The 23682-nt window shown below is 46.9% G+C and overlaps 1 protein-coding gene across 1 annotated transcript in view; it reads left to right on the top strand.

Moving 5' to 3' along the window:
- The first annotated feature begins 17697 nt into the window (after nt 1-17697).
- Nucleotides 17698-23682, top strand: part of FOXO1 (forkhead box O1) — a 62294-nt gene continuing 56309 nt past the window's right edge. The window contains exon 1 of the mRNA XM_009568739.2: nt 17698-18401. Within this exon, the coding sequence (XP_009567034.2) occupies nt 17832-18401 (570 nt within the window). The 5' untranslated portion in view covers nt 17698-17831. The remainder of the gene's footprint in view (nt 18402-23682) is intronic.

Genomic DNA, 23682 nt, shown 5'->3' with positions numbered 1-23682 from the left:
TGCAGAAGACCACCTGTTTTCTCAGGCATGATTTACCCTTAATGAAGCTGTATTTGGTTGTCACCATTCACCTCCTTATTTTCCATGTGTCTCAGCAGTTTCCAGGAGGATCTGCTCCACGATCTTGCCAGGCACAGAGGTGAGACAGATCACGTGTTGGAGGATGCTTCCTAGACAGGACCTTGCTGTCCTGGGGCTGCAGAGCAAGGTGACAAGATGCAGTTGTGCCAAAAGCCCACCACTGCCAGTGCTGGATGGGAATGGAGGGTGGTGGATGTCCCTGGGGTATATTGATGCCTGACGGCATCTGAGGAAGGCCCTATAAGGCATAATCCCTAATCCGTCTCCTCAGGAGCCCAGAAAGGCTGATGTAGTTGGTGGGATGTGGGTGAATTTGAACCCTTCAAAGACAAAACAGGATTACATTCCCTTCATGTCTACCATGCCAGTGTTAACTTGGCCTGCAAAACAGAAGCCTTTTGTAATGTCCCTGTGTTTTACCCTCACCAAACCATCCAAAAATAATTTAAAAAGTCCCAGATTTTACAGTACCTGCCTGCCTATGTCCTCTGGAAGACAGATGATGTGCCTACAAACACCAGCACTTGAACCTGGGAGAGCCACAGTGTAACTGCTGAGTGGTGAGTGCCAGTTCATTGTGTTCTGGCATCCTTCACCACATACACTCACTTTACATGGTCCTTTCCCATTTAGAGGGGAGATTGTCTCAAACTGTAAATGTTCCTGTAGCAAGATAGCTTTGTGCAACCCTCTTCTGCACAGGAGAAGTAATGGCAAGGATGCCTGACACAAGGAAACCTGTGCACCACAGGACATGTCCTCCAGGCTGCTCTGCTACTGGGTGCCCTTTAGAGGCCATCTCCTCCAGCTGTGATAAACTGTGTCCGCACCACAGCAGCAGCAGCAGCACTGAGAGCACCATCAGCTAGTTTGCAGCTGCTGGGAAGAGCTGTCAACACCTGCTTTAGAATGCTCCCACATCCCTGCACAGCACGGATGTCCGTCAAAGGCTGAGAGAAGTGACCCAGATCCAGTGCAACATACCTCCCAAAGGGTGTTGCTGCAAAGCAGTGATTCTTGACGCAATTGCTTCTTAGCAACAGGAATGAGGTAGGTGTGTTTTAATGAAGAGCAGCTTTAGCTTCACTGCAAGTCCCCATGTGGGAGGATTGCTCTGCTGTGGGTCAGCGCTGTGGGTGGTTCACCCATCTCCTACGCAGAGCCACTGGCCCCAGGCACAGCAGGATCACCCCTCTGGCTCTGGCCAGAAGTCAGCACAAATCCCTCCTTGCTGGTGGTGCCTGTATTGGTGAAGGAGGCAATGAGCTGGACTGATAATTGCATCTTCTTTGAAACAATAGATAAGCGAACATTTTAAGCAAGGGGAGAAGAAGAACCTGTATTTCTCACAGTATCGGAATACTAGTGCTTGATTAACAGGCTGATGTGAGCTGAAGCTGTTTCAAGACAGTGTTTTAACACAACAAAAGGCCAAGCTGGTCTTGAAGGCTGACTGTCCTCCTCCTTTTGTTAAAGGCTGCCTGCTCAGGTTTAATACTCCCCTGAAAGGAATCAGGAGTGCCTCCACAAGAACTTTATGCTTTGTGAGCCTACAATTCATGGCTACAAACATGCACAAGGTTCTGTGTGTGCCAGAGTTTCCGCTCATAGGCTGAAACTCACAAAGCATTGTATGCTTCATTTTTTCATAGTGTTTGTAAGAATTCCCTATTTTTGCCCTCAGCTGTTACTTATGCAGTTAGATGGATGCGCTTACAAAGGAGATTCATTCCTGGCATTCATCTCAGATGATGTGGGTGACCATTTGAGACCCTCACATACACGATTTTTCCTGCCTTCACAAGCCCTTGTCCCACGATATAGCTTCTCTTGGAGAGACCTGGCATCTGACTCTTGCATTGCTCCTCTATATGTTCAAGGCTGTGATCTGCCTTTCTGCCTGTCTTAGTTCACAAATACCCACCACTGAAATGATAGTCTAACTCTAGGCTGACCACAACTTGCTGAGTTCAGCAAAAGAAGGTTTGCTTCTCAAAACTTTTCATGCTGCTTCTTGGTGCAGCATCGCTTTGTGAATCAGTGTCTCACTTCTAACGGTAGAGTCCCATTTATAGTCAAGATGATGTTTCTGGCACTGAAGACAGCTGTCTTTTCAAAATTATGTCCTATAACTATCTAATCTTTCTCTTTTTGACTGTGCAAACTGTGTGTGCTTCGCTTCTCAATAGGTTCTGTAAGACCTTATCTGAAGAGTCTTGCAAAAAGGTCTTGCTTTTTAAAAGTGAAATAGATCTTTGGAGAGCCAGATACTGATAGTGTGTGTATGTTTCTTCCCATGTTTTAGACAGTATTTCACTGTCCATTCTTGGTGCTTCTTGCTGATGTCTCTCTGGACCCTCACTTTTGTATCTCCTTTCTGTGCATATTGCTTTGAAGTAGTCTTCTTGCCTTCACAAAAAGGCAAAAAATCATCTTGCCATCATCAGTGCATTCCTGGAATACTTCGGCATCCTGGAATCCTTGGTTGTTGCCGCGAGGTTCCTACTCCACTGGTTGCCCTTCCTCCCCACTGCTTTTTGCCCTGCCTCCACTTCTGATATGAAATCAATGGTCTCTGCTAGCAGATAAGGTGAGCCCCACGGCAGAACGGCTAACAGAGATGAGTCTTTGTTATAATAACAGGTTAAAAGCTGAAGGGAGCAATCTGAGAGGGGGAAATCTACCTTATCCAGTAGAGATGGTTGTACCAGCTGACTTCATCTGCAGCTCTTCTGAATAAGAACATTCTGGTTTCCTGTTAGTAATTTTGATTATTACCCAAGCAAGGAAATCAGACTTTAAAGTTCTTGTCAGCCTTCTCTCCCTTTCCACTGACACCAGCCCATTTTCAGGTTAACATATTCATTTTTAAGTTGCTATTAGGTCTACAACACTGCCATGGCACTTTGAAGTAAATTCAGTAGCAGAGGTTGAACAACACTCAGAGGTTACTAATATATATAGCTTTTATCAAAGCAAAGTATAAAGATGCTTTTAAATAATAGTCTTTTATTAATTACACTGAAGAGGCTTCCCAGGGAAGTTGTGGGAAGTGTTCGATGTCCAGGTTGGATGGGACCTTGAGCAGCCTGATCTAGTGGGAGGTGTCCCTGCCCATGACAGGGAGGCTGGAACTGGATGATCTTTAATGTCCCTTCCAACCCAAACCATTCTATGACTCTATGATAAACCTGACACTGCCAAGTCTGCTACTAAACCATGTCCTTAAGTGCCACACCTACCCATCTTCTAAAAACCTCCAGGGATGGAGATTCCACCACTTCCCTGGAAAGCCTGTTCCAATGCCTGATAACCCTTGCGGTGAAGACATTTTTTCTAATACCGAATCTAAACCTCCTCTGGTGCAAATTGAGGCCATTTCCTCTTGTCATATCATTTCTTACTTTGGAGAAGAAACCAGCACCCACCTTGCTACCAACTCCTTTCAGGTAGTTGTAGGGCGATAAGATCTCCCCTCAGCCTCCTTTTCTCCACGCAAAACAATCCCAGTTCCCTCAGCCCATCCTCATAAGACTTGTGCTCCAGATTCTTCACCAGTTTCATTGCCCTTCTCCAAACATGCTCCAGCAGCTCAATGTCTTCCTTGCAGTAAGGGACCCAAAACTGAACACAGTATCTGAGGTGCAGCCTCACCAGCACAGGAGGATGATCAATTCCTTAGTCCTACTGGCCACAATATTTCTGATACAAGCCAGGATGCTCTTGGCCTTCTTGGCCACCTGCGCACACTGCTGGCTCATGTTCTGCTGGCTCGTGTTCAGCTGGCTGTTGATCAACATCCCCAGGTCCTTTTCTGGCAGGCAAACTTCCAGCCACTGTTCCCTAAACCTATGACCTTGCATGGGGTTGTTGTGATCCAAGTGCAGAACCCAGCATGTTGCCTTGTTGAATCTCAGTGGCGAAGGCAGATTGCTTTCTTTTTCAGTACTGCTTTGACAGAGGGCTTTTTTTTGTCAATGTCCTGTCAGTGGTGTGACTGTAAAGTCTGAGCTAGAGCCTCAGCTTACCAATTCTTTCACTGATTGGCTTGCTCTGATGTCTGATTTCGTGAGATTTGGGATTACCTTTGGAGAATGACCGCAATCTATTGAAGAAGCTACGTGTATTTATAGCGACCTGTAGGAAGGGTGGGCTTTGCACCCAAGCTGTAGACATGTCGAGGTAACTCATGTCCAGGTCAGTGCCTGTCTCCTTTATGTTGTTCTCATTGTCAAAATAGAGGATTGCTCAGCTCTCCTGGCTTTCAGACCAGGTTTTAGAGAAGTGAATTTTCTCTGTCTGGTGTTCTTTCTCAACTACAAATGTAACTGAAGGTCGTTGGCAAAGATGAAAGCATTAAGTTTTGGATGCCTGAGTCATGGCAGGGGAATCTTACCCACACATTGAACTGCTGAATGAAGCTGCACACGGGCTTTTAAATACCCATCTCCCCAGAAGCCTTGACCAATAAAAAAATCACTTGAAAGCCGCTCATCCATATTATGACTGGGAAGATTGCAGGTACTTTCCCCTTTGCCTGGAGATATTGTTAGAGGGCAGCAGAGGCCTGTTTTACCGCCATAACAAGTTAATTAACTCCATTTTCCCCCAACCAAGCTGAGCAAAGGTTTTGTGCAAGCCACATGCACTATATTGAGAAATAAGGATTTTCTCCCACGTTCTTACTGTGCCTGCAGTGATATGGCTAACAAAAGCTGTTGTCTTCTCAAAAGGAAAAATCATACTTCTGAGTTGTTTCCAACAGCCTGAGTTGCTCTTTTGGTTTCTAATTAAACTAGCTGCATTAGAAGAAATCCCTGTGGTGAACTGCTTCCCTCACCAAGCCCTTGTGAATCATCCATGAGGGAATAACGTGGTGCTGCTACCGTGCTGAGTGCAGCAGCTGTCAGGCTGCTTTCCTTGTCTGCTGCAAGATGATGTCCAACATGAGCATTCATCAGCTTTCGTGGGTTGTTCCTATGTCTTTCAAAATTTTTGGCCTTTTTCCCCCCCCAGTTGATTAAAACAAGATATACCACCACAGTTTTGTAAAAGAGGCTTCCAGATACTTTTTCATAGCAAGGCTGCCCGTGGCAGGAAGTGTAAAAAGCTCCTGCTGTACTGGGTTTGCATGGCAAGGTTTTGGTACCACGGGGGCTGTAGGAATGGCTTCCATGAGAAGCTGCTAGATAGAGCCAGTGCCAGCTGGCTCCAGGATGGACCCACTGCTGGTGAAGGCTGAACCCATCAGTAATGGTGGTAATTGTGGTAACACCTCTGGGATAATGTATTTAAGAAAGAGAAAGAAAAAAAAAAAAAAGAAATGTACTGCACAACTCCAGATAAAGACAGGAGTGAGGATATGCATGAGAAATAACTCTGCAGACACCCAGGTCAGTGAAGAAGGAGGGGCAGGAGGTGTTCCAGGTGCTGGAGCAGAGATTCCCTGCAGCTTGTGGTGAAGACCATGCTGAGGCAAGCTGTCCCCTTGCACCCTACGGAGGTTAACACTGGAGCAGCCATCCACCTGAAGGACCTCATGCCGGAACAGGTGGATGCCTGAAGGAGGCTGTGTCCCGGTGGGAAGCCTGTGCTGGAGCAGGCTCCTGGCAGGTCCTGTGGACCCATGGAAGGAGGAGCCCATGCCGGAGCACGTTTACTGGCAGGAGTTGTAACCCCCTAGGGCAGTATGTTCCTGAAGGACTGCGCCCTGAGAAAAGGACCCATGCAGGAGTAGTTTGTGAAGAACTGCAGCCTGCGGGAAGGTCTCATATTGGAGAAGTTGTGCGGAACTGCTGCCCATGTGAGCGACCTCATGCTGGAGCAAGTAAAGAGTGTGAGGAGTCCTGTCCCTGAATAGGAAGGAGTGACAGGCACAATGGGTGAACTCATTGCAACCCCCATTCCTTGTTCTCCTCTGCCACTGTGAAAGACGACTAGAGAAATTGGGAGTAAATTTGAGCCTGGGAAGAAATGAGGGGTGGGAGAAAGGTATTTGGTGATTTAGCTTTTATTATCTCATTACCCTACTCTGATTTGATTGGAAATAAATCAAATTAATTTTCCCCAGGCCAAGTCTGGTTTGCCCGTGATGGTAATCGGTAAATGAACTCTCCCCGCCCTTATCTCAACCCACAAGCCTTTTATTATATTTTCTCTCCCACGTCCAGCTGAGGAAGGGAGTGATAGAGCAGTTTTGGTGGGCACCTGATGTCTAGCCAGGGTCAACCCCCCACATCTGCAAATCAGGAATCTTCTTCTGCGGTGCAGTTGGTATAGGAAAAATTTCACTTGCTACTTTTTGTGCTCAGCTCTGCCAGTGCAGATCCAACATCTCACAGTTTCGATTCCTGAGAAGCACTCTCAAAACATTTGTCACAGACTGCTTTTGCTCAAGATCTACAGGAGCAGAGCAAGCTGTTCAACACAGCATGACAGCATGCTTGTGAAAAATTCCTTCTGGATGCCTGTCACTGCTCTGCTTAGCATTTACCTTTGCACTCACTATAGCCATTTTCTTGACCTCCACGGTGCTTACCCACTTCCTTGCTCAGCTGCAGATCTTGTTGGCCGGCTCAGACATCGCTGCACATGCAGCAATCTATCAGCTAGACAGTAACTCTACTGAGGAAGAGATGTGTTGATTTCATCTGACATTGGCACATGAATTTGATTAAAATATCAAAGAAAGAATCCATTGATGTAGCTGTTTTTTAAGACCTGTTTGCACAACTTCACAGACATTACTCAAATAGAGGGTTTTTCAGATCACCATAAGAAAACCTTGGGTTTGATGATGGAGGAGGAGTCGCTACCTATGCTGCAACAGTAGCGCTTGCGAATGAAGAGTTGTGTGATTGATGTGCCAGTGCTCCACAGCTGATGCTTTGCAAACCACCCATCTGGCTGCTGAGCTACTCTCTGCTTCTCATTTCACAGCACCAGTTACTGTGGAGTCTCCTCTCTCACCTGCGGTTGGACCGAGCTGAAAACCAAGGAGTGGATGAAGCTGATCTGGGCAACTGCTTTTGCGGGGACTTTTCTCTGCTCTGTGTTATGCCACAGGGTCCTGACTTGTCCGTGGAGAAACAAGAATTGAGGGAAAATATTATAATTCAAACCCATAATGCTACGAAACTGCAGTAAAGCAAAGACATATTCCTGAAGATCTGTCAGAAATGCAAACGAAAATGAGAGCTATTCTAGTGGGTCAGAAATATTTGGCCACCACTGTCTGCAAACTACAACTTTTGATAACCAGTCAGCTACCAAGAAACCTGAGGTACTCAACATAGAGTTTTATTATTATATCCCCTCTCAGCTACCAGGTATTGATAGATTTTTAGTAACATGACATCTTTTTAGGCTTCTTTGCCCTTGTTCTGTCTCTTTGTTGTCTTCTCTTTTTCTTATCTCAGCAGTTAGGCCCATTCTTGAGCTACCTTCCCATCCTTCACAGAGACTTCCATAAGATGACTGAACATGGCCTGCTTCAGCTTTCTTCCTCTCTTCAAGCTGTCAGATGTTCAGCACCAGTTACAGTTGGTGCTCTGGATGGATCTGAATGAGGTAGATGCCAACACTGTAAGATAAGAAGTGTAAAATGCATTTGTTGTCCATTGGTCAGTCTGCAGGGTGACAAAGCTGGAGACTGTTGATGACAAACCAAGTCCTCTCCACAACCTTGGGGCTCTGGGGAGGATAAATCCTTTCCCCATCTCTGTGCTTTTCGGCAGGCAGAGGCATGGAGCCTGCCTGGCTTGGGGAATTGACTTTGCCCGGGTTCACCACGCTGTGCTGGATTTTAAGTGTTGTTCTGGAGGAGGCTGCACATCTGCCTCGCACCCTAGGTGTCCCTCTGCTAACAGGGGGTAGAGGAGGAAGGGTCTAGACGGGGTCAGACCAGAGCCTGTATTTGTACTCCTAATTTAGTTCCAAAATAAAAAAACAACCACCCTCATTAGATTCACATGATGGAGTAGCAAAGAAAGTGCCTATTTATGGTGGCTGAGGAGAATCCATAGAGATGTGGGTTGCTGTTATTTCTCTGAATGGCGCCTCCTGACATCACGAGTGGCTGGAAAGGCTTATTCAGGAACAACAGAGAAGGCAGCTCGGCCTGTCTGTGCTAAAGTCGTAACACAACATTTTCATTAGCTAGAATTGCATTTTTTGTCTTTCATGGTAGAAGTCTTATTTTGCAGGAAGTTTCCTGTGCAGAGAGGACAATGCTTTTTGAGTCTGGTGAGAAAGGTGTACTTCTTCCTTGTTTGCAAACCGACTTTTTGACCACACATGGTGATTTTGCAAAGAGTCAGATTAGATGTATACATAGAAGAGAAAAAAAAAGATGTAAGAAAAGATTTCACTGAAAAAAATTACAGGAAGATATCAATTGAAAGGTTTGACAGATCTGGAAAAGTAACAAGCAGTCCTACTTTTCTGCACTGAATTTCCTTTTATGTAAAAATGCAGTTTTGCAACAAAACTATACAAGCCTCAAGTTTTTAACAAACCAAAGAATGTTAAGGAGTTTTTTGAAATTCATTTTTGTCCCTTGTCTGTTTTATTTTGACACTTGAGTCCTTCTTCAAATACGTATTCAAACACTCAGTGGCCATCACTGCCGAGTCCGCCTGGGCAGAACAGTGACAAGAAATGCTGAGATTGCCTTGGCATTTATTCAGGGGGTCAAGGAGCATGACACATCTGTCACTGGAGAGCAGCTGGCTGCCTGATACACCACTTCATCAAGAGCTGTCAGTCCCTGACATCTCTGAGCGTGCCAGTCTGTGCACTGTGCCTGCATGTTCGGGACAGAGAGCTGCTGGGAGAGGGCTCCTTTGCCAACTTCAAATCTTGTGTCATTTTGCAGCACTGCCTGGCTTTGTTGGAAACACTGCAGGGAAGTGCAGCCTGGAGTGTTTACGCTAGACTTGTTGGTGCTGCAGGGCAACACCAGTGGTGCCCCAGTATTAAAGGCAAAGGCAAGGTTAACTGGCTGACGCATGGCAGAAAAAAAAGCACTGGATGAGCTTTCCAGCTCATACTCAACCAGGTGAACTTCGCTGCAGCGTAAACTTTGGAAAAGCAAAATTACTTCCGACTGCACTAGGGCCAGGAGCTCTGGATCTTTTCTCCCACCAAATCTTCTCAAGAAACGCTGTGCTGAGGGCATGAATGTGGCCCAGGTGAGCCTTCTGGGAGACACTCATGTAGACCTGCCCTGAACATCCGCGGAGGTTTCCCATTGTCCCTTGGAGGCACAACTCTGGTATGACAGTCCTTCCGTGCCTTTTAAGGATTCTCATCAGTTCTTTTGCAAAAGCTCCAGTTGGGGGTGCTTTGATACATGTTCTCTTTCTTAATATACTGTCCAAGTTTATTTCTCTCCTTGTTTTGTGCTCATTTTCCTCCTTTCTAATTTTTTTCCTTTCCTTTCTTGCTGTATTTTCCCTTGTTGTGTCTTCTTTTTGTGATTCCTTATCTCTCTCCTGCTCCACCTTTCCTTATTCTTTTTTTGTCTCTCCACTCACTCTTTCCCTTCTGCCTGTCATGGGGTTTGCCATTCTTCAGCAGCTCTGGCACCCATCAGAGGGGATGAGGTGTCCCTGTGACTCTGTTCCTCAATGAACTGATCCCCAGCCCAGCAAAGAAGGGATACCATGGAGTCCATACGTTGTTTGAAACTCCATTGCTCTGGGTTTTGTTTGCTTGTTTGTTTTTTTGGTTTTTTTTTTTAGGTTTTCATCTGCAAGCTTCCTCATCAGCCAGAGAGGCTGGTAGCCACAACTGGAGAAAAGAGTGAAAGTGGGTGGCTTTCAGAGAGCTACTGCTGATTTCTTTGCAGCTGCAACAGCATTTCTGTAACATGTAGGTGGACAGATCTGAAAAGCCCCATCATTTACCCCTTCATACCCAATGCTTTTCTTTGCCTCAAGTCCCCCTCCTAAATCTCGTCAGGGATCCCCATCTCCTTCTTGGATAAAAAGAGAAGCCACCAAGCTGCCACCTGCCATGTGCCTTCATATTACAGATCATGAGGCGTGAGCTGGTCTGTTCCTGGTTGAGGTTCACTCCTCAGGGCTTGGCAGATGCAAATGTAAAATTGAAACTACTGATTGCTCTTCTTACCCCTCTTCAGGCGGGTACGTGATGTACCTCTGCTTTTAGGCAGAACCTGCTCCTGGGACCTTGCTGGTTTCAGTTTCATCGTTACATTGTCCTAGCAGGCCAGGCGTAACCAAGGTTTGCATTTGCAGCAGCAGATCTCAAAGCACTTAAACTGTTAACTAGCAGGATTGCAATGGGCAGACATTTTTTTATACCAATTTTACAGAGATGTAAAAGAAAGTGCAGAGTTACTGTGTTTCACAAGAAGAAAGAGAGTATAGCTGCTTGAGGTTGTTATCCTTCTGCTGGACATTTATGCTGTGGACAGTATTTGTACACTACAAACCTTACCTATTGAGAATCCTCCCCAAACACTGCCTTCTGTAATACGTTACTCACCAGCAGCGTAGGACTACAGTCATATATGTCAAAATACTGTCTTACTATTATTGTCTAACCATGTTTGCATCTTTATAAATCTAGTATAAAAATGTATATAATGATACTATGCATATGCATTTGTGTAGCATAGATATAATGCACTCTTTTGTATGCAAATGCAGCTGTATACATACATAAATATGCTTCTCAAGCACGAATTTGACAACGGAAAAAAAATATTTGTTTTTAAAAGTAAGCTTTTATTATGCCACAGCCTCCATGCTGATTCTCGCCATAAATTATTATTTCCTTGATGACAGGTAACTATCAGTTTTCTAGTGAAACAAAGCAAAAGAAGATGAAATAGTTGTCAAGCGTTGCATTGTACTATGCCATGAATTTTCCTTTCTACAGGCTGAAGAGAAACCACTGAATTATACCATAACTGTCAAGCGTCCTGTTTTTAGTTTGTTGCTCAAATACAATAAAATTATTTAATATACAAAAGCTATCATGTGAAGCCAGTCACTTTTTCCTCCAGCAATATATCAAGGAAAACAAGAAATGAGAAATGCACCTGAAAATGTTGAAACATTGACTGTAGGATGTGGGAGAATATTGTAATAGATCATATTTATGACAAAACAGAAACCCAACACCCTGGAAAACATACACACCACTTGAACTGTGTTTACTACCAGGCGCATTGGCCTTTGCATAGGGGTGGGCCGGGTGATTCAGCTGAATCTGAAACCTGATAAACCCTTGCCTTCTGTTTTTACATCACAGGCAGTGATTGCACATGACACATTAAAACCAGATACCGCTACGTGGACACTACCTTTGGTATTTATCATATCGATCCTGGTAAGGATCATTTCTAGGGCATATTGTACTTCAGCCTTTCACTTAGGGATGTGCACATGCGGGTGTGAGATGATGTACGTTTAAATGGGAGATCTTGAGACTATATTGTGAGAGAGTCGGGAGGTGAGTTCGTGTCAAGTACATTCCGCAGTTTATATTCTTCTGTTTACAAAATATGGCAGCAGACTGTGGTACTCAGTAATGTACACCTTGTTTGAGTTCATTGAGTATGGTTTTGTCCAAATGCTAAGTAAGAGCCACATGTAGTAGGAATCTGAGCGGAATTAATCACACTAGCCAGTAAAGTGTATTATTATTTATTTTCTTTGACTGGAAAAACATACAAGAGCTTTTGACACAAGCTCTTGTACAAGAAAATTTAAAATCAAATTCTGATTTCTTCAAACAGTGCAACTTAGAAATGGTTTCCATGAAACCTTGTCCTCTAATCTTAACTATTTACATTTTTGCAGATGTCGAGAACAAATAAAGTATTAACATCAAAGAAAACTGTCAAGAAATAGCTAGTAAATGTTTCTACTAACTATTTTTAATAAAAATATTTTTAATACTAAATTATTTTTTAATTTATGTAACTAAATATTTATTGTTGCGTTTCTTTTAAGCTACGGTGGTCCAACCTCAGCAGCCACGAGGTCTGCAATGAGACTTTTGGGAGCCCAACAACCATCAACTCTATCTCCCAGTATGGGTAACACAACCCCACCTTCATGCCTCTTGATGGCTCCCTTTCACCCTTCCTCCTGGCCGCAGCTCCTTCTGAGCCCTTTGGCCACATTTTGCTACTGAAGCTGCTATAGACAAATGGAGGAAGGAGGAAGAAATTGGCTGTGGATTGTTGCTGTTGAGTTTGGAGACTCTCTGCTGATTGCTGGTGGTGGAGAAGAGGAAGAGGAGGCGATGGTGGTTGTATGGAAGATGCAACAGCTGCTGAGAGAGCCCAGGTCGCAGCAGCCCAGCTACCCATGTCAGGCAGCGAGGAGAAGATAATGGTTAGCTGTTTGGGCAGCCCTCCCCGTTAACCATGATTCCATGGAAGGAATAGGCTTTCTGGATGCTGTAGCCACACCACACTGTGCAAGGATCTGGCAGCTCTTGACTCCGAAGTATGTGCAGAGAGGTGGGCAGGCACTACAGCCAGCATTTAGAAAGCTCTCCTGGCCCTAATTTCAGCCATAGAGATGTAAATCCAGAAGGACCTTGCTGGCTTTACTGGGGGTATTTAGGATTTTCACCTGCGTGAAGCAGGAGGGGGAGCTGAGATAAGGTAACTTCAAATTCCCCACCAGTGAGTACCCTGACAACTGTTTGGTGACATGATTTTTTTTTCAAGTCTAAGGACTGGGTCTTGGTAGACCTGGCTTCAAAATCTGTCTCTACACTTGCATCTTCCAAGAGGTCTTCTGCCATTGTATGAATTCATGGTAGCCTAGTTTCCCTCCTGCCAAGTAAGACTAATTATTTTGCCTTTCTTTTGCTGTCTTTTCGCAGTGCCTGGTTAGCCTGTTAGCCTGACGCTGTGTGACGTGGCCTCTTTCTTACTGTTGAGTTCAGGAGAGCTGCAGCCCTCCTGGCTTGTACAGGTGCTAGCGTAAAACAGGTAGGTAACAAGAAGTAATGTCAAAGTTTGTGCCGGGAAAGGCTGAGCGCCACTTTCTTTGCTTAAGCACATTGTTTCTTGGGTTCAACATCGTCCTGCCCATCACTTCTGACTTGCATTGAGCCACCGGACACTTCTGGAGCCTGGAAAATTCTGGGGACACGATGGCAGGGTAAGCGACAATCACACATTTTCTATGTGTTACAGATGCAATGAGTGGGATTCGCTGACCTGAAGGCAGCTGGCTGGAAATGAGCACAAACTACTTGGGGGAGGGAAAACGTGGCATCCCCATGGATGGTCTTTTCCACCAGCTGGGGTGGTAAATCACCTGTAGAGGGGATGTGCCTCCTTCCATCAATCATGGAATGACCCTACATGTTACACCCACCTCCCCCTGGGCCAGCTGGGCCCTGCCCTGCCTATGTGTGCTGCTGTGCAAGGCGGGAAGTGAAGGGCAGCACGGAAAGGGAGGGGGACCATTAGCATGGGCAAATCATGGTGAGGGATTAGCAGATCCTTAGGTTCCCTTTGTGGTTCACGTGGTTGGTCAGGAGAGATGTGTGCTCCCAGGAGGTAACTCACAGCTATGAAGTTGAGCTCCTGCTCCAAAACGTGCTGCGTAGGGGCTGCCTTTCTCTAGTAGCTGTGTAAGAAGCCTCAGACTTGCTGGAACTCCCTCAGCTCAGTAGCACACAAAAGCCCTATCCACCTGTGACATGACCAAACTCTGCTGCGTCAGAGTGACCTTCAGTCACCCTGGGCTGAGACAGGATGTGATTGAAGTGCCACGTCACCCTTCCAACACCCAACCTCCTTGGAAATGTATACTACAAATCTAGGCTGGTCACATCCAAGAGATGTGGGAGGAAACTGGAGGTGTTGAACTCCCCCATCCTTCCCCAGAAAAGAAGCTTTCTCCCAGCTCTTATGATACCAGGCACACAATGGTATTTCACAGTTGCTTTTTGTTCTGTTAAAATGTTTGTACCCACTCACTGTGCACATACGTGTAGAAAAAAGAGCTGTACATAGAGTATGAGTGCTTTCAAGTTCATGTGATCGACTGCTGAATTTGACCAAAACCTCAGACAGCAAATTATACAGACAGCAGTAAAAAGACAGTAGAGATCTTTTATTTTGGCTGCCTTGAATCCAGAATATGAACAGAAGGCTGTGCTTTATTCCAGTGGTGACAAAAGGCAATCTTTAGGTCTTTAATTTGAAAAAAATATAAGTTGATGTCAAGGATGATAGGAGATATTGTATTGCAGAGGAGTGGAAAATGGGAGCAGGAGTAGGAGTAGGAGTAGAGAAATGAAAAGGTGGAGTGTAGGAGGACGACTGTGGGAGTAGAGAATGAATTGTGGTACATCCATCAGCATTTCGGCATTGTGGGAGATGAGATAAACTTAACACTGTCATTTGTAGATGCAGTAAAATTTTTTGTACTAACACATTGCTGTGTTGAGCTGTTCTAGGAGGGGGAAGCCCCCCTTCAGCAGCTGAATGGGTGTTTTTATTCACAGCAGCATGTTCTGAGGAAGGTTAACAGCGCATCGTGTGAGTGGTGCAGGCGAGGTTGCAGTACACAGCTTGCATGGACCTCATATTGTGCATGGCACGTGTGTCACTGTTGCTTTGACTCTAAAATTCATTGATGTGAAGAATTCAGTACCCAGGTACTTCATGGAGAAACAAAATCCCATGAGGGAAGCATAAGATCACTAATATATAGACTGGGGCCTTAAAGAAGGACTCACTCACCCAGCTGGTTAGGCTGAAGTCTGAGCAGACTGCCTGGATTACTCACCCCAGAAAAGTGCTCAGCATCATCTCATCGGCCTTCATCCTTCCTCCAACCCTCGTCAGACGGCCTGGTTGATAGCATGCAAAAGTCAAAATCTCCGCAACAGAGCTAAGATCTGCCTGTTGCGCTGTGAGTCATGGGGCCCCACTTGCCGAGCAGACACAGCATTTTAAAGGCTCTCATTTTACGGCTCTTTCCCTCCATATCCCTCAACACTCACTGCTAACTGCTGTCTGTACTCACTGCTAAGTTTTGAGCTGTAACATCAGTGACGGAGGGCACAAATGTGGCAGAGCCCCGCCAGGTAGGTGGGGAGTGATGGGAATGCCGTGTGGGGCAAAGAAAAGGCAATGAAATGTTCTTCCTACAGAATGACAGAATGTGCTGGCCTGAACTATGAACACACCAGTGCTTTCTAAAATGCAGTCACTTTCTTTCCAGTTTTCACAGTTAGCATCTGACAAAGGAAAGCTATTTTTTCTTCAGCATCTGTGTATATGAATAGAGGTCAGGGAACAACAACTCTACTTTTGACAAAATAAAGAAGCAAGGAGTGTGAGATTTAAAAAAAGTCCTTAGAAGAAAGCCTGGCTAATAAATCCATTTCCTTTAGCAGGATAGGTGCCAGTCTGGCTCTTAGACTTTTTTTTTTTCCAGATGCCAAGGAAAGAGAAAGAAAATGTTTCAGTGTTCTCGGCCCCTTCTTTTGTTTTGGCTCCCATTTCAACATGTCCATTCGCCGCACGTCCCTGGCTGCTTCTCACCATTATATAATCCCTGCTTCTCCAAGGCAGGGTGCTCTCCCTTACTGCAGGGCAACTACTGTAGCTGAGTTGTGTAATGCTGCTGGATAAAACTGCTCCAAGCTGAAACGTGGCATGCAAGTTATTAGGTTGAACTTTATTTAAAAAAAAAACAACAACAAAAAAAGACAAAAAAAGGTTCCTCTAAAATCCATGGGCTAAACAACATAGATTTGTGGGATGAATCCTTTACGTGGCTTGAAAAACACAAAAATTGACTTAAAGGCAAGTCAACTCTGAAATTTGACAAGCAGCCAACCTATGAATAGCATAACACCTTTGGCATTTGGGAGAATAAACATGACAAAAACAGTGCTTTAAAATTTGATCAGCTACTATGCAGTCATGCATACATCGCACTAACTGTACAGTTATTTAGGTGTCATTGAGTGTCTTAAAAAGTGTTTTCATAATAGCCAGAGTGTGTATGTAGATGTATGATCTGTCACCAGATTATATGCTGTGGGCCTAAATACAGTCTTAATGCTTTCTCTCCTTCATTATCGTTACTCATTTTCAGAAAAGATTTTTATAGAAACAACAAACCACATTTGAATAACACTAATGCTCTCTGCCTTAATGCAGAGAGGAGGGAAGAGAAACAGGTTTGCTGGCTCCATGGGGACAGTTAGCCTGCTCCGGTGGTTCTTTGACAGGCAACAGCAAATGCCATGGCTAGTCGCAGACATCGTGACTTACTAACCCGTGACTGAAATATGCTGTTAAAACCACTCTTATTACTGAAAACACAACAGATTTTCTAAAAAGTGAGGTTTACCAGTTTGAGCAAGGTGTCAAATCGTGCCTCATCCCTGGGATCAATTCTCTATCTGTAAGCAAACATTCTCCTTATAATTTGAACTTGAACAACAGTTCTGTGCTGCCTCGAATAGGTGTCTCCTTGTACATTCATGGGCTTGGGAGGCAGACGTGGCATGTCCTTTAACTGCTGCCACTTCAGAATGGGAGAACACAAGCCTTACCAATTTGCATGGCCTTGGGTTTTGCGGGGGAAAATATAAAATATGTACAGTAGTTGACTTAAAATCAAATTACTCTGAAGTCCCGTGCCTGCCCACGGGATAAAACACCAGCTCACGGCATGAAAACACGCTCAGATGAAGGGGAGGTTTATCGCTCCGGGAGGTGTAGATGCTTCCTGGAGAGGAGCCGGCCCGGGGAGGGAGAGGGGGAGCTGCCGCAGCCCCCGGTCCCGTCCCCGGGGCTCCCGCGGGCGGTGCGGGAGGCAGCGCCCCGCACGGGATGCGGGTAGGAGAAGGGAAGTTTCCCGCATCGCTGCACCCGGGGATGCTCCGGGGGTCTCGCTTGTCCCTGGAGGCGGCGGTGCGGGAGGCAGCAGCGCCCCGCACGGCCTGCGGGTGGGAGCGGGGAGCTTCCCGCATCGCTGTGGCCGCGGATGCTCCGAGGCTCCCGTTTGTCCCGCGGGGTGGCAGGCGGGAGGCAGCAGCGCCCCGCACAGAGCCAGCCCCGCACGGGCTGCGGGTGGAGGCGGAGAGCTTCCCGCATCCCACTGCAGCGGAGGATGTTCCGAGGCTCCCGCTTGTCCCCGGGGCGGTGCGGGAGGCAGCAGCGCCCCGCACGGAGCCAGACCCGCACGGGCTGCGGGTGGGAGCGAGGAGCCTCCCGCACCGCTGCTGCCGGGGAGGCTCCGGGGCTCCCGCTTGTCCCCGGGGGCTGCGGCAGCGACCGAGGCAGAACCGCCCACGGGGCGATGTCCCCGCGTCTCGCAGAGCCGTTCTTCCCTCCACACCCCGGGGCGAAGGGCGCTCGCTCCGCGGCGGGGCAAGGGAGCTCCGGCACCGCCCAGCGCCGGGCTCGCGGGGGGCTCCGCCGCAGGAAACAACACCCAGCGCTGCCCAGCACGGGGGCACCGGCACCCTCCTGCCGAAGCGGCCCCGCGGCGGGAGGCGGGCGGCGCTGCCATTGGCCGCCGGGAGGAGGAGGAGGAGGAGGAAGGCTGGAGGCGGGTCCGCGCGGGGCGGTCGCTGCAGTCGCTGCGCGCCGGGCGGCCGGGTCGCTGCTGTCGCTGCAGCCGAGAGGGGAGCGGGCGGCCGCGCCGTCGGGGCCGCGGCCGGAGCGCTGCATGGGGCGGCGGCGCTGAGCCCAGCCTCCGCGCTCCCGCACCCACCCCGCCATGGCCGAGGCGCCGCAGCTAGTGGACATCGACCCCGACTTCGAGCCGCTGCCGCGGCCCCGGTCGTGCACCTGGCCCCTGCCGCGCCCGGAGTTCAACCCCCCCAGCTCGGCCACCTCCAGCCCGGCGCCGTCCTGCGGGGGGCAGCCCGAGGGGGCGGCCGGCGCCGCCGCTTCGGGAGGGCTCGGCGCCGACTTCATCAGCAACCTCAGCCTCCTCGAGGAGAGCGAGGACTTCGCGGCGCTGCCCCCCGCCGCCCCCGAGCCGCCCGCCTGCCGCTGCGGGGACTTCGCGGCGCCCGAGCCCGGCTGCCGCCTGCACCCGCCGGGGCCGCCAGTGCCGCCGCCCGTGGCCGGGCTGTCGCCGGGGCCCGCGGCCGGGCAGCCCCGCAAGAGCAGCTCGTCCCGCCGCAACGCTTGGGGCAACCTGTCCTACGCCGACCTCATCACCAAAGCCATCGAGAGTTCCCCCGAGAAGCGGCTCACCCTCTCCCAGATCTACGAGTGGATGGTCAAGAGCGTCCCCTACTTCAAGGATAAAGGCGACAGCAACAGCTCTGCCGGATGGAAGGTGAGGGGCGGGGACGGAGCCCCCCGTCGGGGCAGGAGGCGCTGGAGTTCGCAGCGCTCCCCGCTCCGCTTTTTTATTTTTTTCCCTTAACATTTTTTTACTTTTTTCATCCTTTCTAAAGATAAAAAAAAAAAAAAAAAGCAGCGGTTTTCGCCCCCGGAGAGGCGCGGGAGGGGCCCCGCTCGCCTCTCCCCGCCTCCCCCTCTCGTCCTGCCCCGCCGAAAGCAAAAGTTCAGGCGGTGTCACGGCGCCGTCCCCGGGCAAACCCTGAGGGGCCGGGGGGGGTTCGTGCCCGCAGCCGCCCCGGGGCTTGCCGAGGGGGCAAGGAGCAAACAGCGATGGGGAAAGAGCGGGGGCAGGACAAGGGTTGCAAAAAATAACCGCGTGTTTAATGAGTAAGCTGCTGGGTTTGCCTCGATGGCTTCGTTAAAGGCGGCTCGCTGCTGTGGAAGGAGCGGGACGGCTTCCTGCTGCGGCGCAATCTCTGCCCGGAGCAGGAACCTGTCGGCGGGGCTTTGCGCTCAGCCCTGGAGCCGGCGATGCTGGAAGCGCTGCCTCCCGCCCAGCTCCCGGGGGGACCCGCGGTGGCACGTCCCGACCAGGCGTCGCTTCGCCTGTGGCCACACGGGTCCTCCGAGGCTCACCGCGGGACCTGCGGCCGGGCATCCCGTCCGTGACGGGCGCTTCACCCTCCTGTCAACAAATCCCCCTCCTCCGAGGCCCCTCTTGAGAAAGTGTCACCCCCGTATGCTCCTGCTCGCGTCCCTCCTTGGCGCGGTCGCGGGTCAGGATAAGCTTCGTCCCTCTGCGCGAAGGCAGAGCCTCCTGCGCCCTGCGAGGGAGTAAGTGATGGCAATAAGTGTGTGAGGTACCTGCTGGTGGCTTCGATCCAGTCGGCGCCAGCCAAACTCTTCCTTTCACTTTCCAGTATCTGCATTTTTTGCCTTTTTTTTTTTAAAAAAAAAAAAAAAAAGTGTCAACTCTAACCCTTTATTGATGTATTTTTAATTGCATGCTAGGAATGCTTGCTACATTTTTGTAACGTTTGCTAGAATTTTGTATATTTACTTTTTTTTCAAGAGGTAAGCGGCATCCTGATAGGGAAATACAGATTACTCTTAAACTCATTTTTAGCTGAAAGCTTTTAAGGCTTTTAAAAGTAATGTATTAGTTTCTACTGATGTGTTTGACTAAAAAATTTAAAGGATAATTGTCTGAAGATATCTTTCATGAAAACCTTCAATAGGAGTGAAATGACTGATAGCTGACAACCTTTAAATAAAATATCCATACTCTTGAAAATGTTAAATTTTTTTCCAGTGGTATTTTGGTCTCCGGGAAAAAAGCAAGATACATCAAGTGCTTTTTCAGAATGAGCAGATGAGAACTAAAAATGAAATAATCCAAAATAAAATAAAATCAAAGCAAAGAACTCCTGAATTCAAGAAAGCAAATAAGAAGCTCTGCTAGCTGTGGAACTTATTAGATGTTTCCTTATTTTATTGCTGCTCTTCCTGTGGTCTGTCAGCAAATAAGTCTTGCACTCCTCTTTCTGACAGATCAAGCTCCTCCCGTGGCTCTATACCTCTGCTATGCCACGGAGAGCTGTTACCAGTGTAGTTTTATGGCTGTGGTACCATCTGGTAGGGTGCAGTAGGTACCCTGCCACTGCTGGCGTGTAAATGCATCTGTACTCTCCTACCATAATTAATTACTGTGTTCTGCACTGAATGCATGTTGCCCTAATCTCTTCCGCGGTGTCACTGCCAGACTGCTCAGAAAGTTACGTGCTTGCAGGTTTTAGCACTTCAGCCAGATAAGTGCGATGTTTCTTAAACACCTTTCCAAGTTACTGGCAGCCACTGGGTGTCAATGCTATGACTGATCTGATTGAGGCGTGCAGCCCGTTTGCCTCCTTTATCGCCATTTATCCACGGTGCCCGTCCATGGAGGATTTTTTTTGTCCAGTTTGGGAGCTCTTCGTTTGCTCCTGCTCTGGGGGCCAGGATCCTGCTGTAGGTGCAGGGCTGGGAGCGACGTCCGAGTCAGCCGAGGGCCAGGCAGAGGAGCAGCATCGCTCCAGCAGTGAGCACGGATTAGTGGCAGACTTCTCTGGTGACAAAGGGAGCACGGGTTCGCGTTAGAGCCTGGCACTGACTTGGGGCAAGGAGTACATTGTGCGCGGGTGTTTTGTAGTCTGAGAAAGAGGGTGGTTTTTTTTTTCCTTTTTTTTTCCTTTTCCCCGTAAATAAAGCTGCGAGATGCTTCACCTTGTTGGTGTTAGCATATTTGTGTGTGCAACAAGGCACCTTTCAAATTATACATGAAATCTACAAAATACACCAGAAATTAAAAAGAACATTCACTTTCTGCATGGTGGCAAGGTGGTATTTCTCACCCAGAAGACAAAGCCTCGCTGCTGTAATGGTTGTGAATGTGTACTGCCCTGATTTAATGTCTGATGCCAAGCTGCTTTTTCATTTTTCACTGAAAAAAAAGTTCAGTGGTGTCAACATTATCTATTAGGAGCTCAAAATAGCATCCAAGTTCTTCTGAATAAAAACATTCAAATAAATAATGGTTTTAAAATGAGAGCAGAAGCTAAAGTTAAATAATTAATAAAAATATTAATGGTAGCTTATTAAAGTAGGTAAAGTTGTTCTCAGTTGTACATACAAAGTACTTTATTCCAGATTTTCTTAGCACGAACTCTGCTTTATAAACAAAATAACCCCTTGAAGTCTTAGGGGAGAAAGTCCGCACGACCCTGCTGTGCAGTGGCTGCCTTGGATGAAGCACTTGAGGTGGGCTCTGCCAGAGCTGCTGTATTGCTGAATGTGAATGAGTGCCAGCAGCAACCGACATTGCTCAGAGAGAGCTGAAGCAAGAGCAAGATCTGTTTCAGAGATAAGAAAGAAATTGTTGTGAAAGTTGCATGGAAGAATGAAACTTTTCTCCTAGGAGCAGTCAAGTGAAAGCAACGTTCGATTTTACCTGTACTAGTGGGAGACACAGGGCTTAAGACGGTTTGTAGTTCTCCAAGAGCTGTGAACTCTCTTTACACAAATAGGATATCTTTTTTTTGGAAATCATCATATATAAAATATGAAACATCTCTGTGATATGCTTATTTCCTGATGTCTGTGCTTTATGGCAAGATTGTTGAGATTTATTGTAAAGGAGCTTTCACAGTTAAGCTTCCTTGAATGGTCCCATCCTTTTAGCCTGCTTTTGAAAATGGGTTCAAATAAAAAACTGTGATTTTTGTTAAACAGAAACCAGAGTTTTGGTGGCTAATCTTGAAGTGGCAGGATTATGTATTTTTCACAGTGGCATGGGTATTTACACCTCCTCCGCTTATAGTCCTAAGGAAACCTGATCACCTAAATTTATTTGTTGCTGCTGCTGAAGGAATGAGAATAGATGATATCTAGCTGTAGAAGGCTGAATGGATGTAAGCCTGAAAGCCTGAGGACAAAACAGGCATGGGACAGGTGCTTTGGGTGGCCTTACTGTAGGAATATACTCTGTGGTCATGACTCTATTCTATAGCACATCAGTCTCCATGCAACATAAATTCTAGATTGTGGCATGTTTGATTCAAAAGCCACATGTAGTATGAAGTGTTTGAAAGACCTTCAGAAATCAAGAATAATCTATGTTTTGAAGAATTAGTGAGTATTCCCTCAATGTTGGTTACATACCTGTATGCATTTACCTCTGTCCTTTTAGACGCTTCCCTAGGGGATTTGTGGACCCTCAAGCATCATGCATTGTTTTATAAATTCATACATACAGTACACACATGTGCATATGCATATGCATATGTAAGTATTTATGTTTGTTTTTCTGTTTCTGGATTCTGCCGTGTTAAATGTGATTGCAGTCATACCTTTTCACATATGGCACTAGTAATAATATCAACAGCTGGAAGCTCTGCTGTGACATCTGATCTCAGCACAGGTACACTTGTAGGGCATACCAGTTCCAGCCTCTGCCCACTCTGTTGTGAGTTTTGCTATTTAGCGGCTTGTGTACCTGCTCACTGCCCCTAAAAAGTCCTCCGTAGCAGCCTTCCTTGTCTGTCTGTGAGTCACCAGCTTGCATTTCGCTTAGTAAGTGAGAAGCTTTCAGGTATGAAAGTTCAGCTTAATCTTTGCAGGTGCGTAAATAACTCATGGCAAAGCTGTATCACAATGCTGGCCCTTAACTGTTTGTTCCTTTTAAACTTAATTTTGTTCCTCCTTTTATGTTTGTCCTTTTGACCTCAGGCCTTACTTGACCTCAAATCTCTATGCTGCTGCCCTATTTTTTGGGCAATGTGTGGGCTTCCCTGGCCCCATCCTGCCAGCAGATTGCGGTCAGGAGGGATTGAGTCGCCTCTCAGCCCCGTGGATGCTCTAGATGTGCCTGCTGTCAGCAGCTTGTGCTGTCTGGTGCGAGATGTCCCAGTACTCATCAGTGGTTTTGAGCTTCCATCAGGGCCTTGAATTATGTGCTTGGGAAAACCTTTCGTTTTCTTTGTCCATTTTCTGTTTGCTGTGCTGTCTGTTCAGTTACTTTTATGATTTATAGGTAAGATTAAACAGAAAACCAGACCTCCCGAGTGGCTTTGTATAGTCACATAATGAACTAAATTTTCCTGAAGTGCCTGACTTTAAAGAACTTTGATGCAAAAGTGAGGTAACTGCTCTCTTTGCCACCATATTCCTTAAGACATGCTCAGCTGCTTCCTTAGTATCATCATTTTTGTATCACTCACGGTTTCACAAGTTGTCAGTGAAATTGGTGGCTTAGGGAACTGGGGCTTTTGCTGCCTGGGATGGAAAGGGGAAGCAGTGTGGTGCAAGGGGATAAAGATATTTAAGTAAGGTATGTAAGGTTTTTTTTTTTTAAATAAAAATCAACAATAAAATAGGCAATATTTTTGATGTTTTAGTTTTTTTTTTTAAGAGTCCAGAAATGATGTACTTTTGAGATATCTGTTCAGATTTTTCAGTTTCCAAAGCATAATACTACCTAAATATATACTTCTCTGTTTACACAACTGGTGAATATTTTGTAAAATGAATGCTTGGCTTTTGGAACAAAAATGCTGATACATTTTGCTGCCACAGATTTGTGAAATATGTTGGGCTGTGGCTACACAGATTCAACCTTCAGCCCTTTCTGTCCTGAGAGAAAGTTTTATACAAAACAAGGATTTCTAATGGAAATGATTTTATAACCTTGAGTGGCGAATGGTGAAGCAAGACATAGTGAAGATACCTGGTAAATAGTT

This window comes from Cuculus canorus, chromosome 1 (assembly GCF_017976375.1).
Source record: "Cuculus canorus isolate bCucCan1 chromosome 1, bCucCan1.pri, whole genome shotgun sequence".
Lineage (NCBI taxonomy): Eukaryota > Metazoa > Chordata > Aves > Cuculiformes > Cuculidae > Cuculus > Cuculus canorus.
The sequence above is the reverse complement of the archived record's forward strand: the minus strand, read 5'-3'. Positions and strand labels throughout refer to the sequence as shown.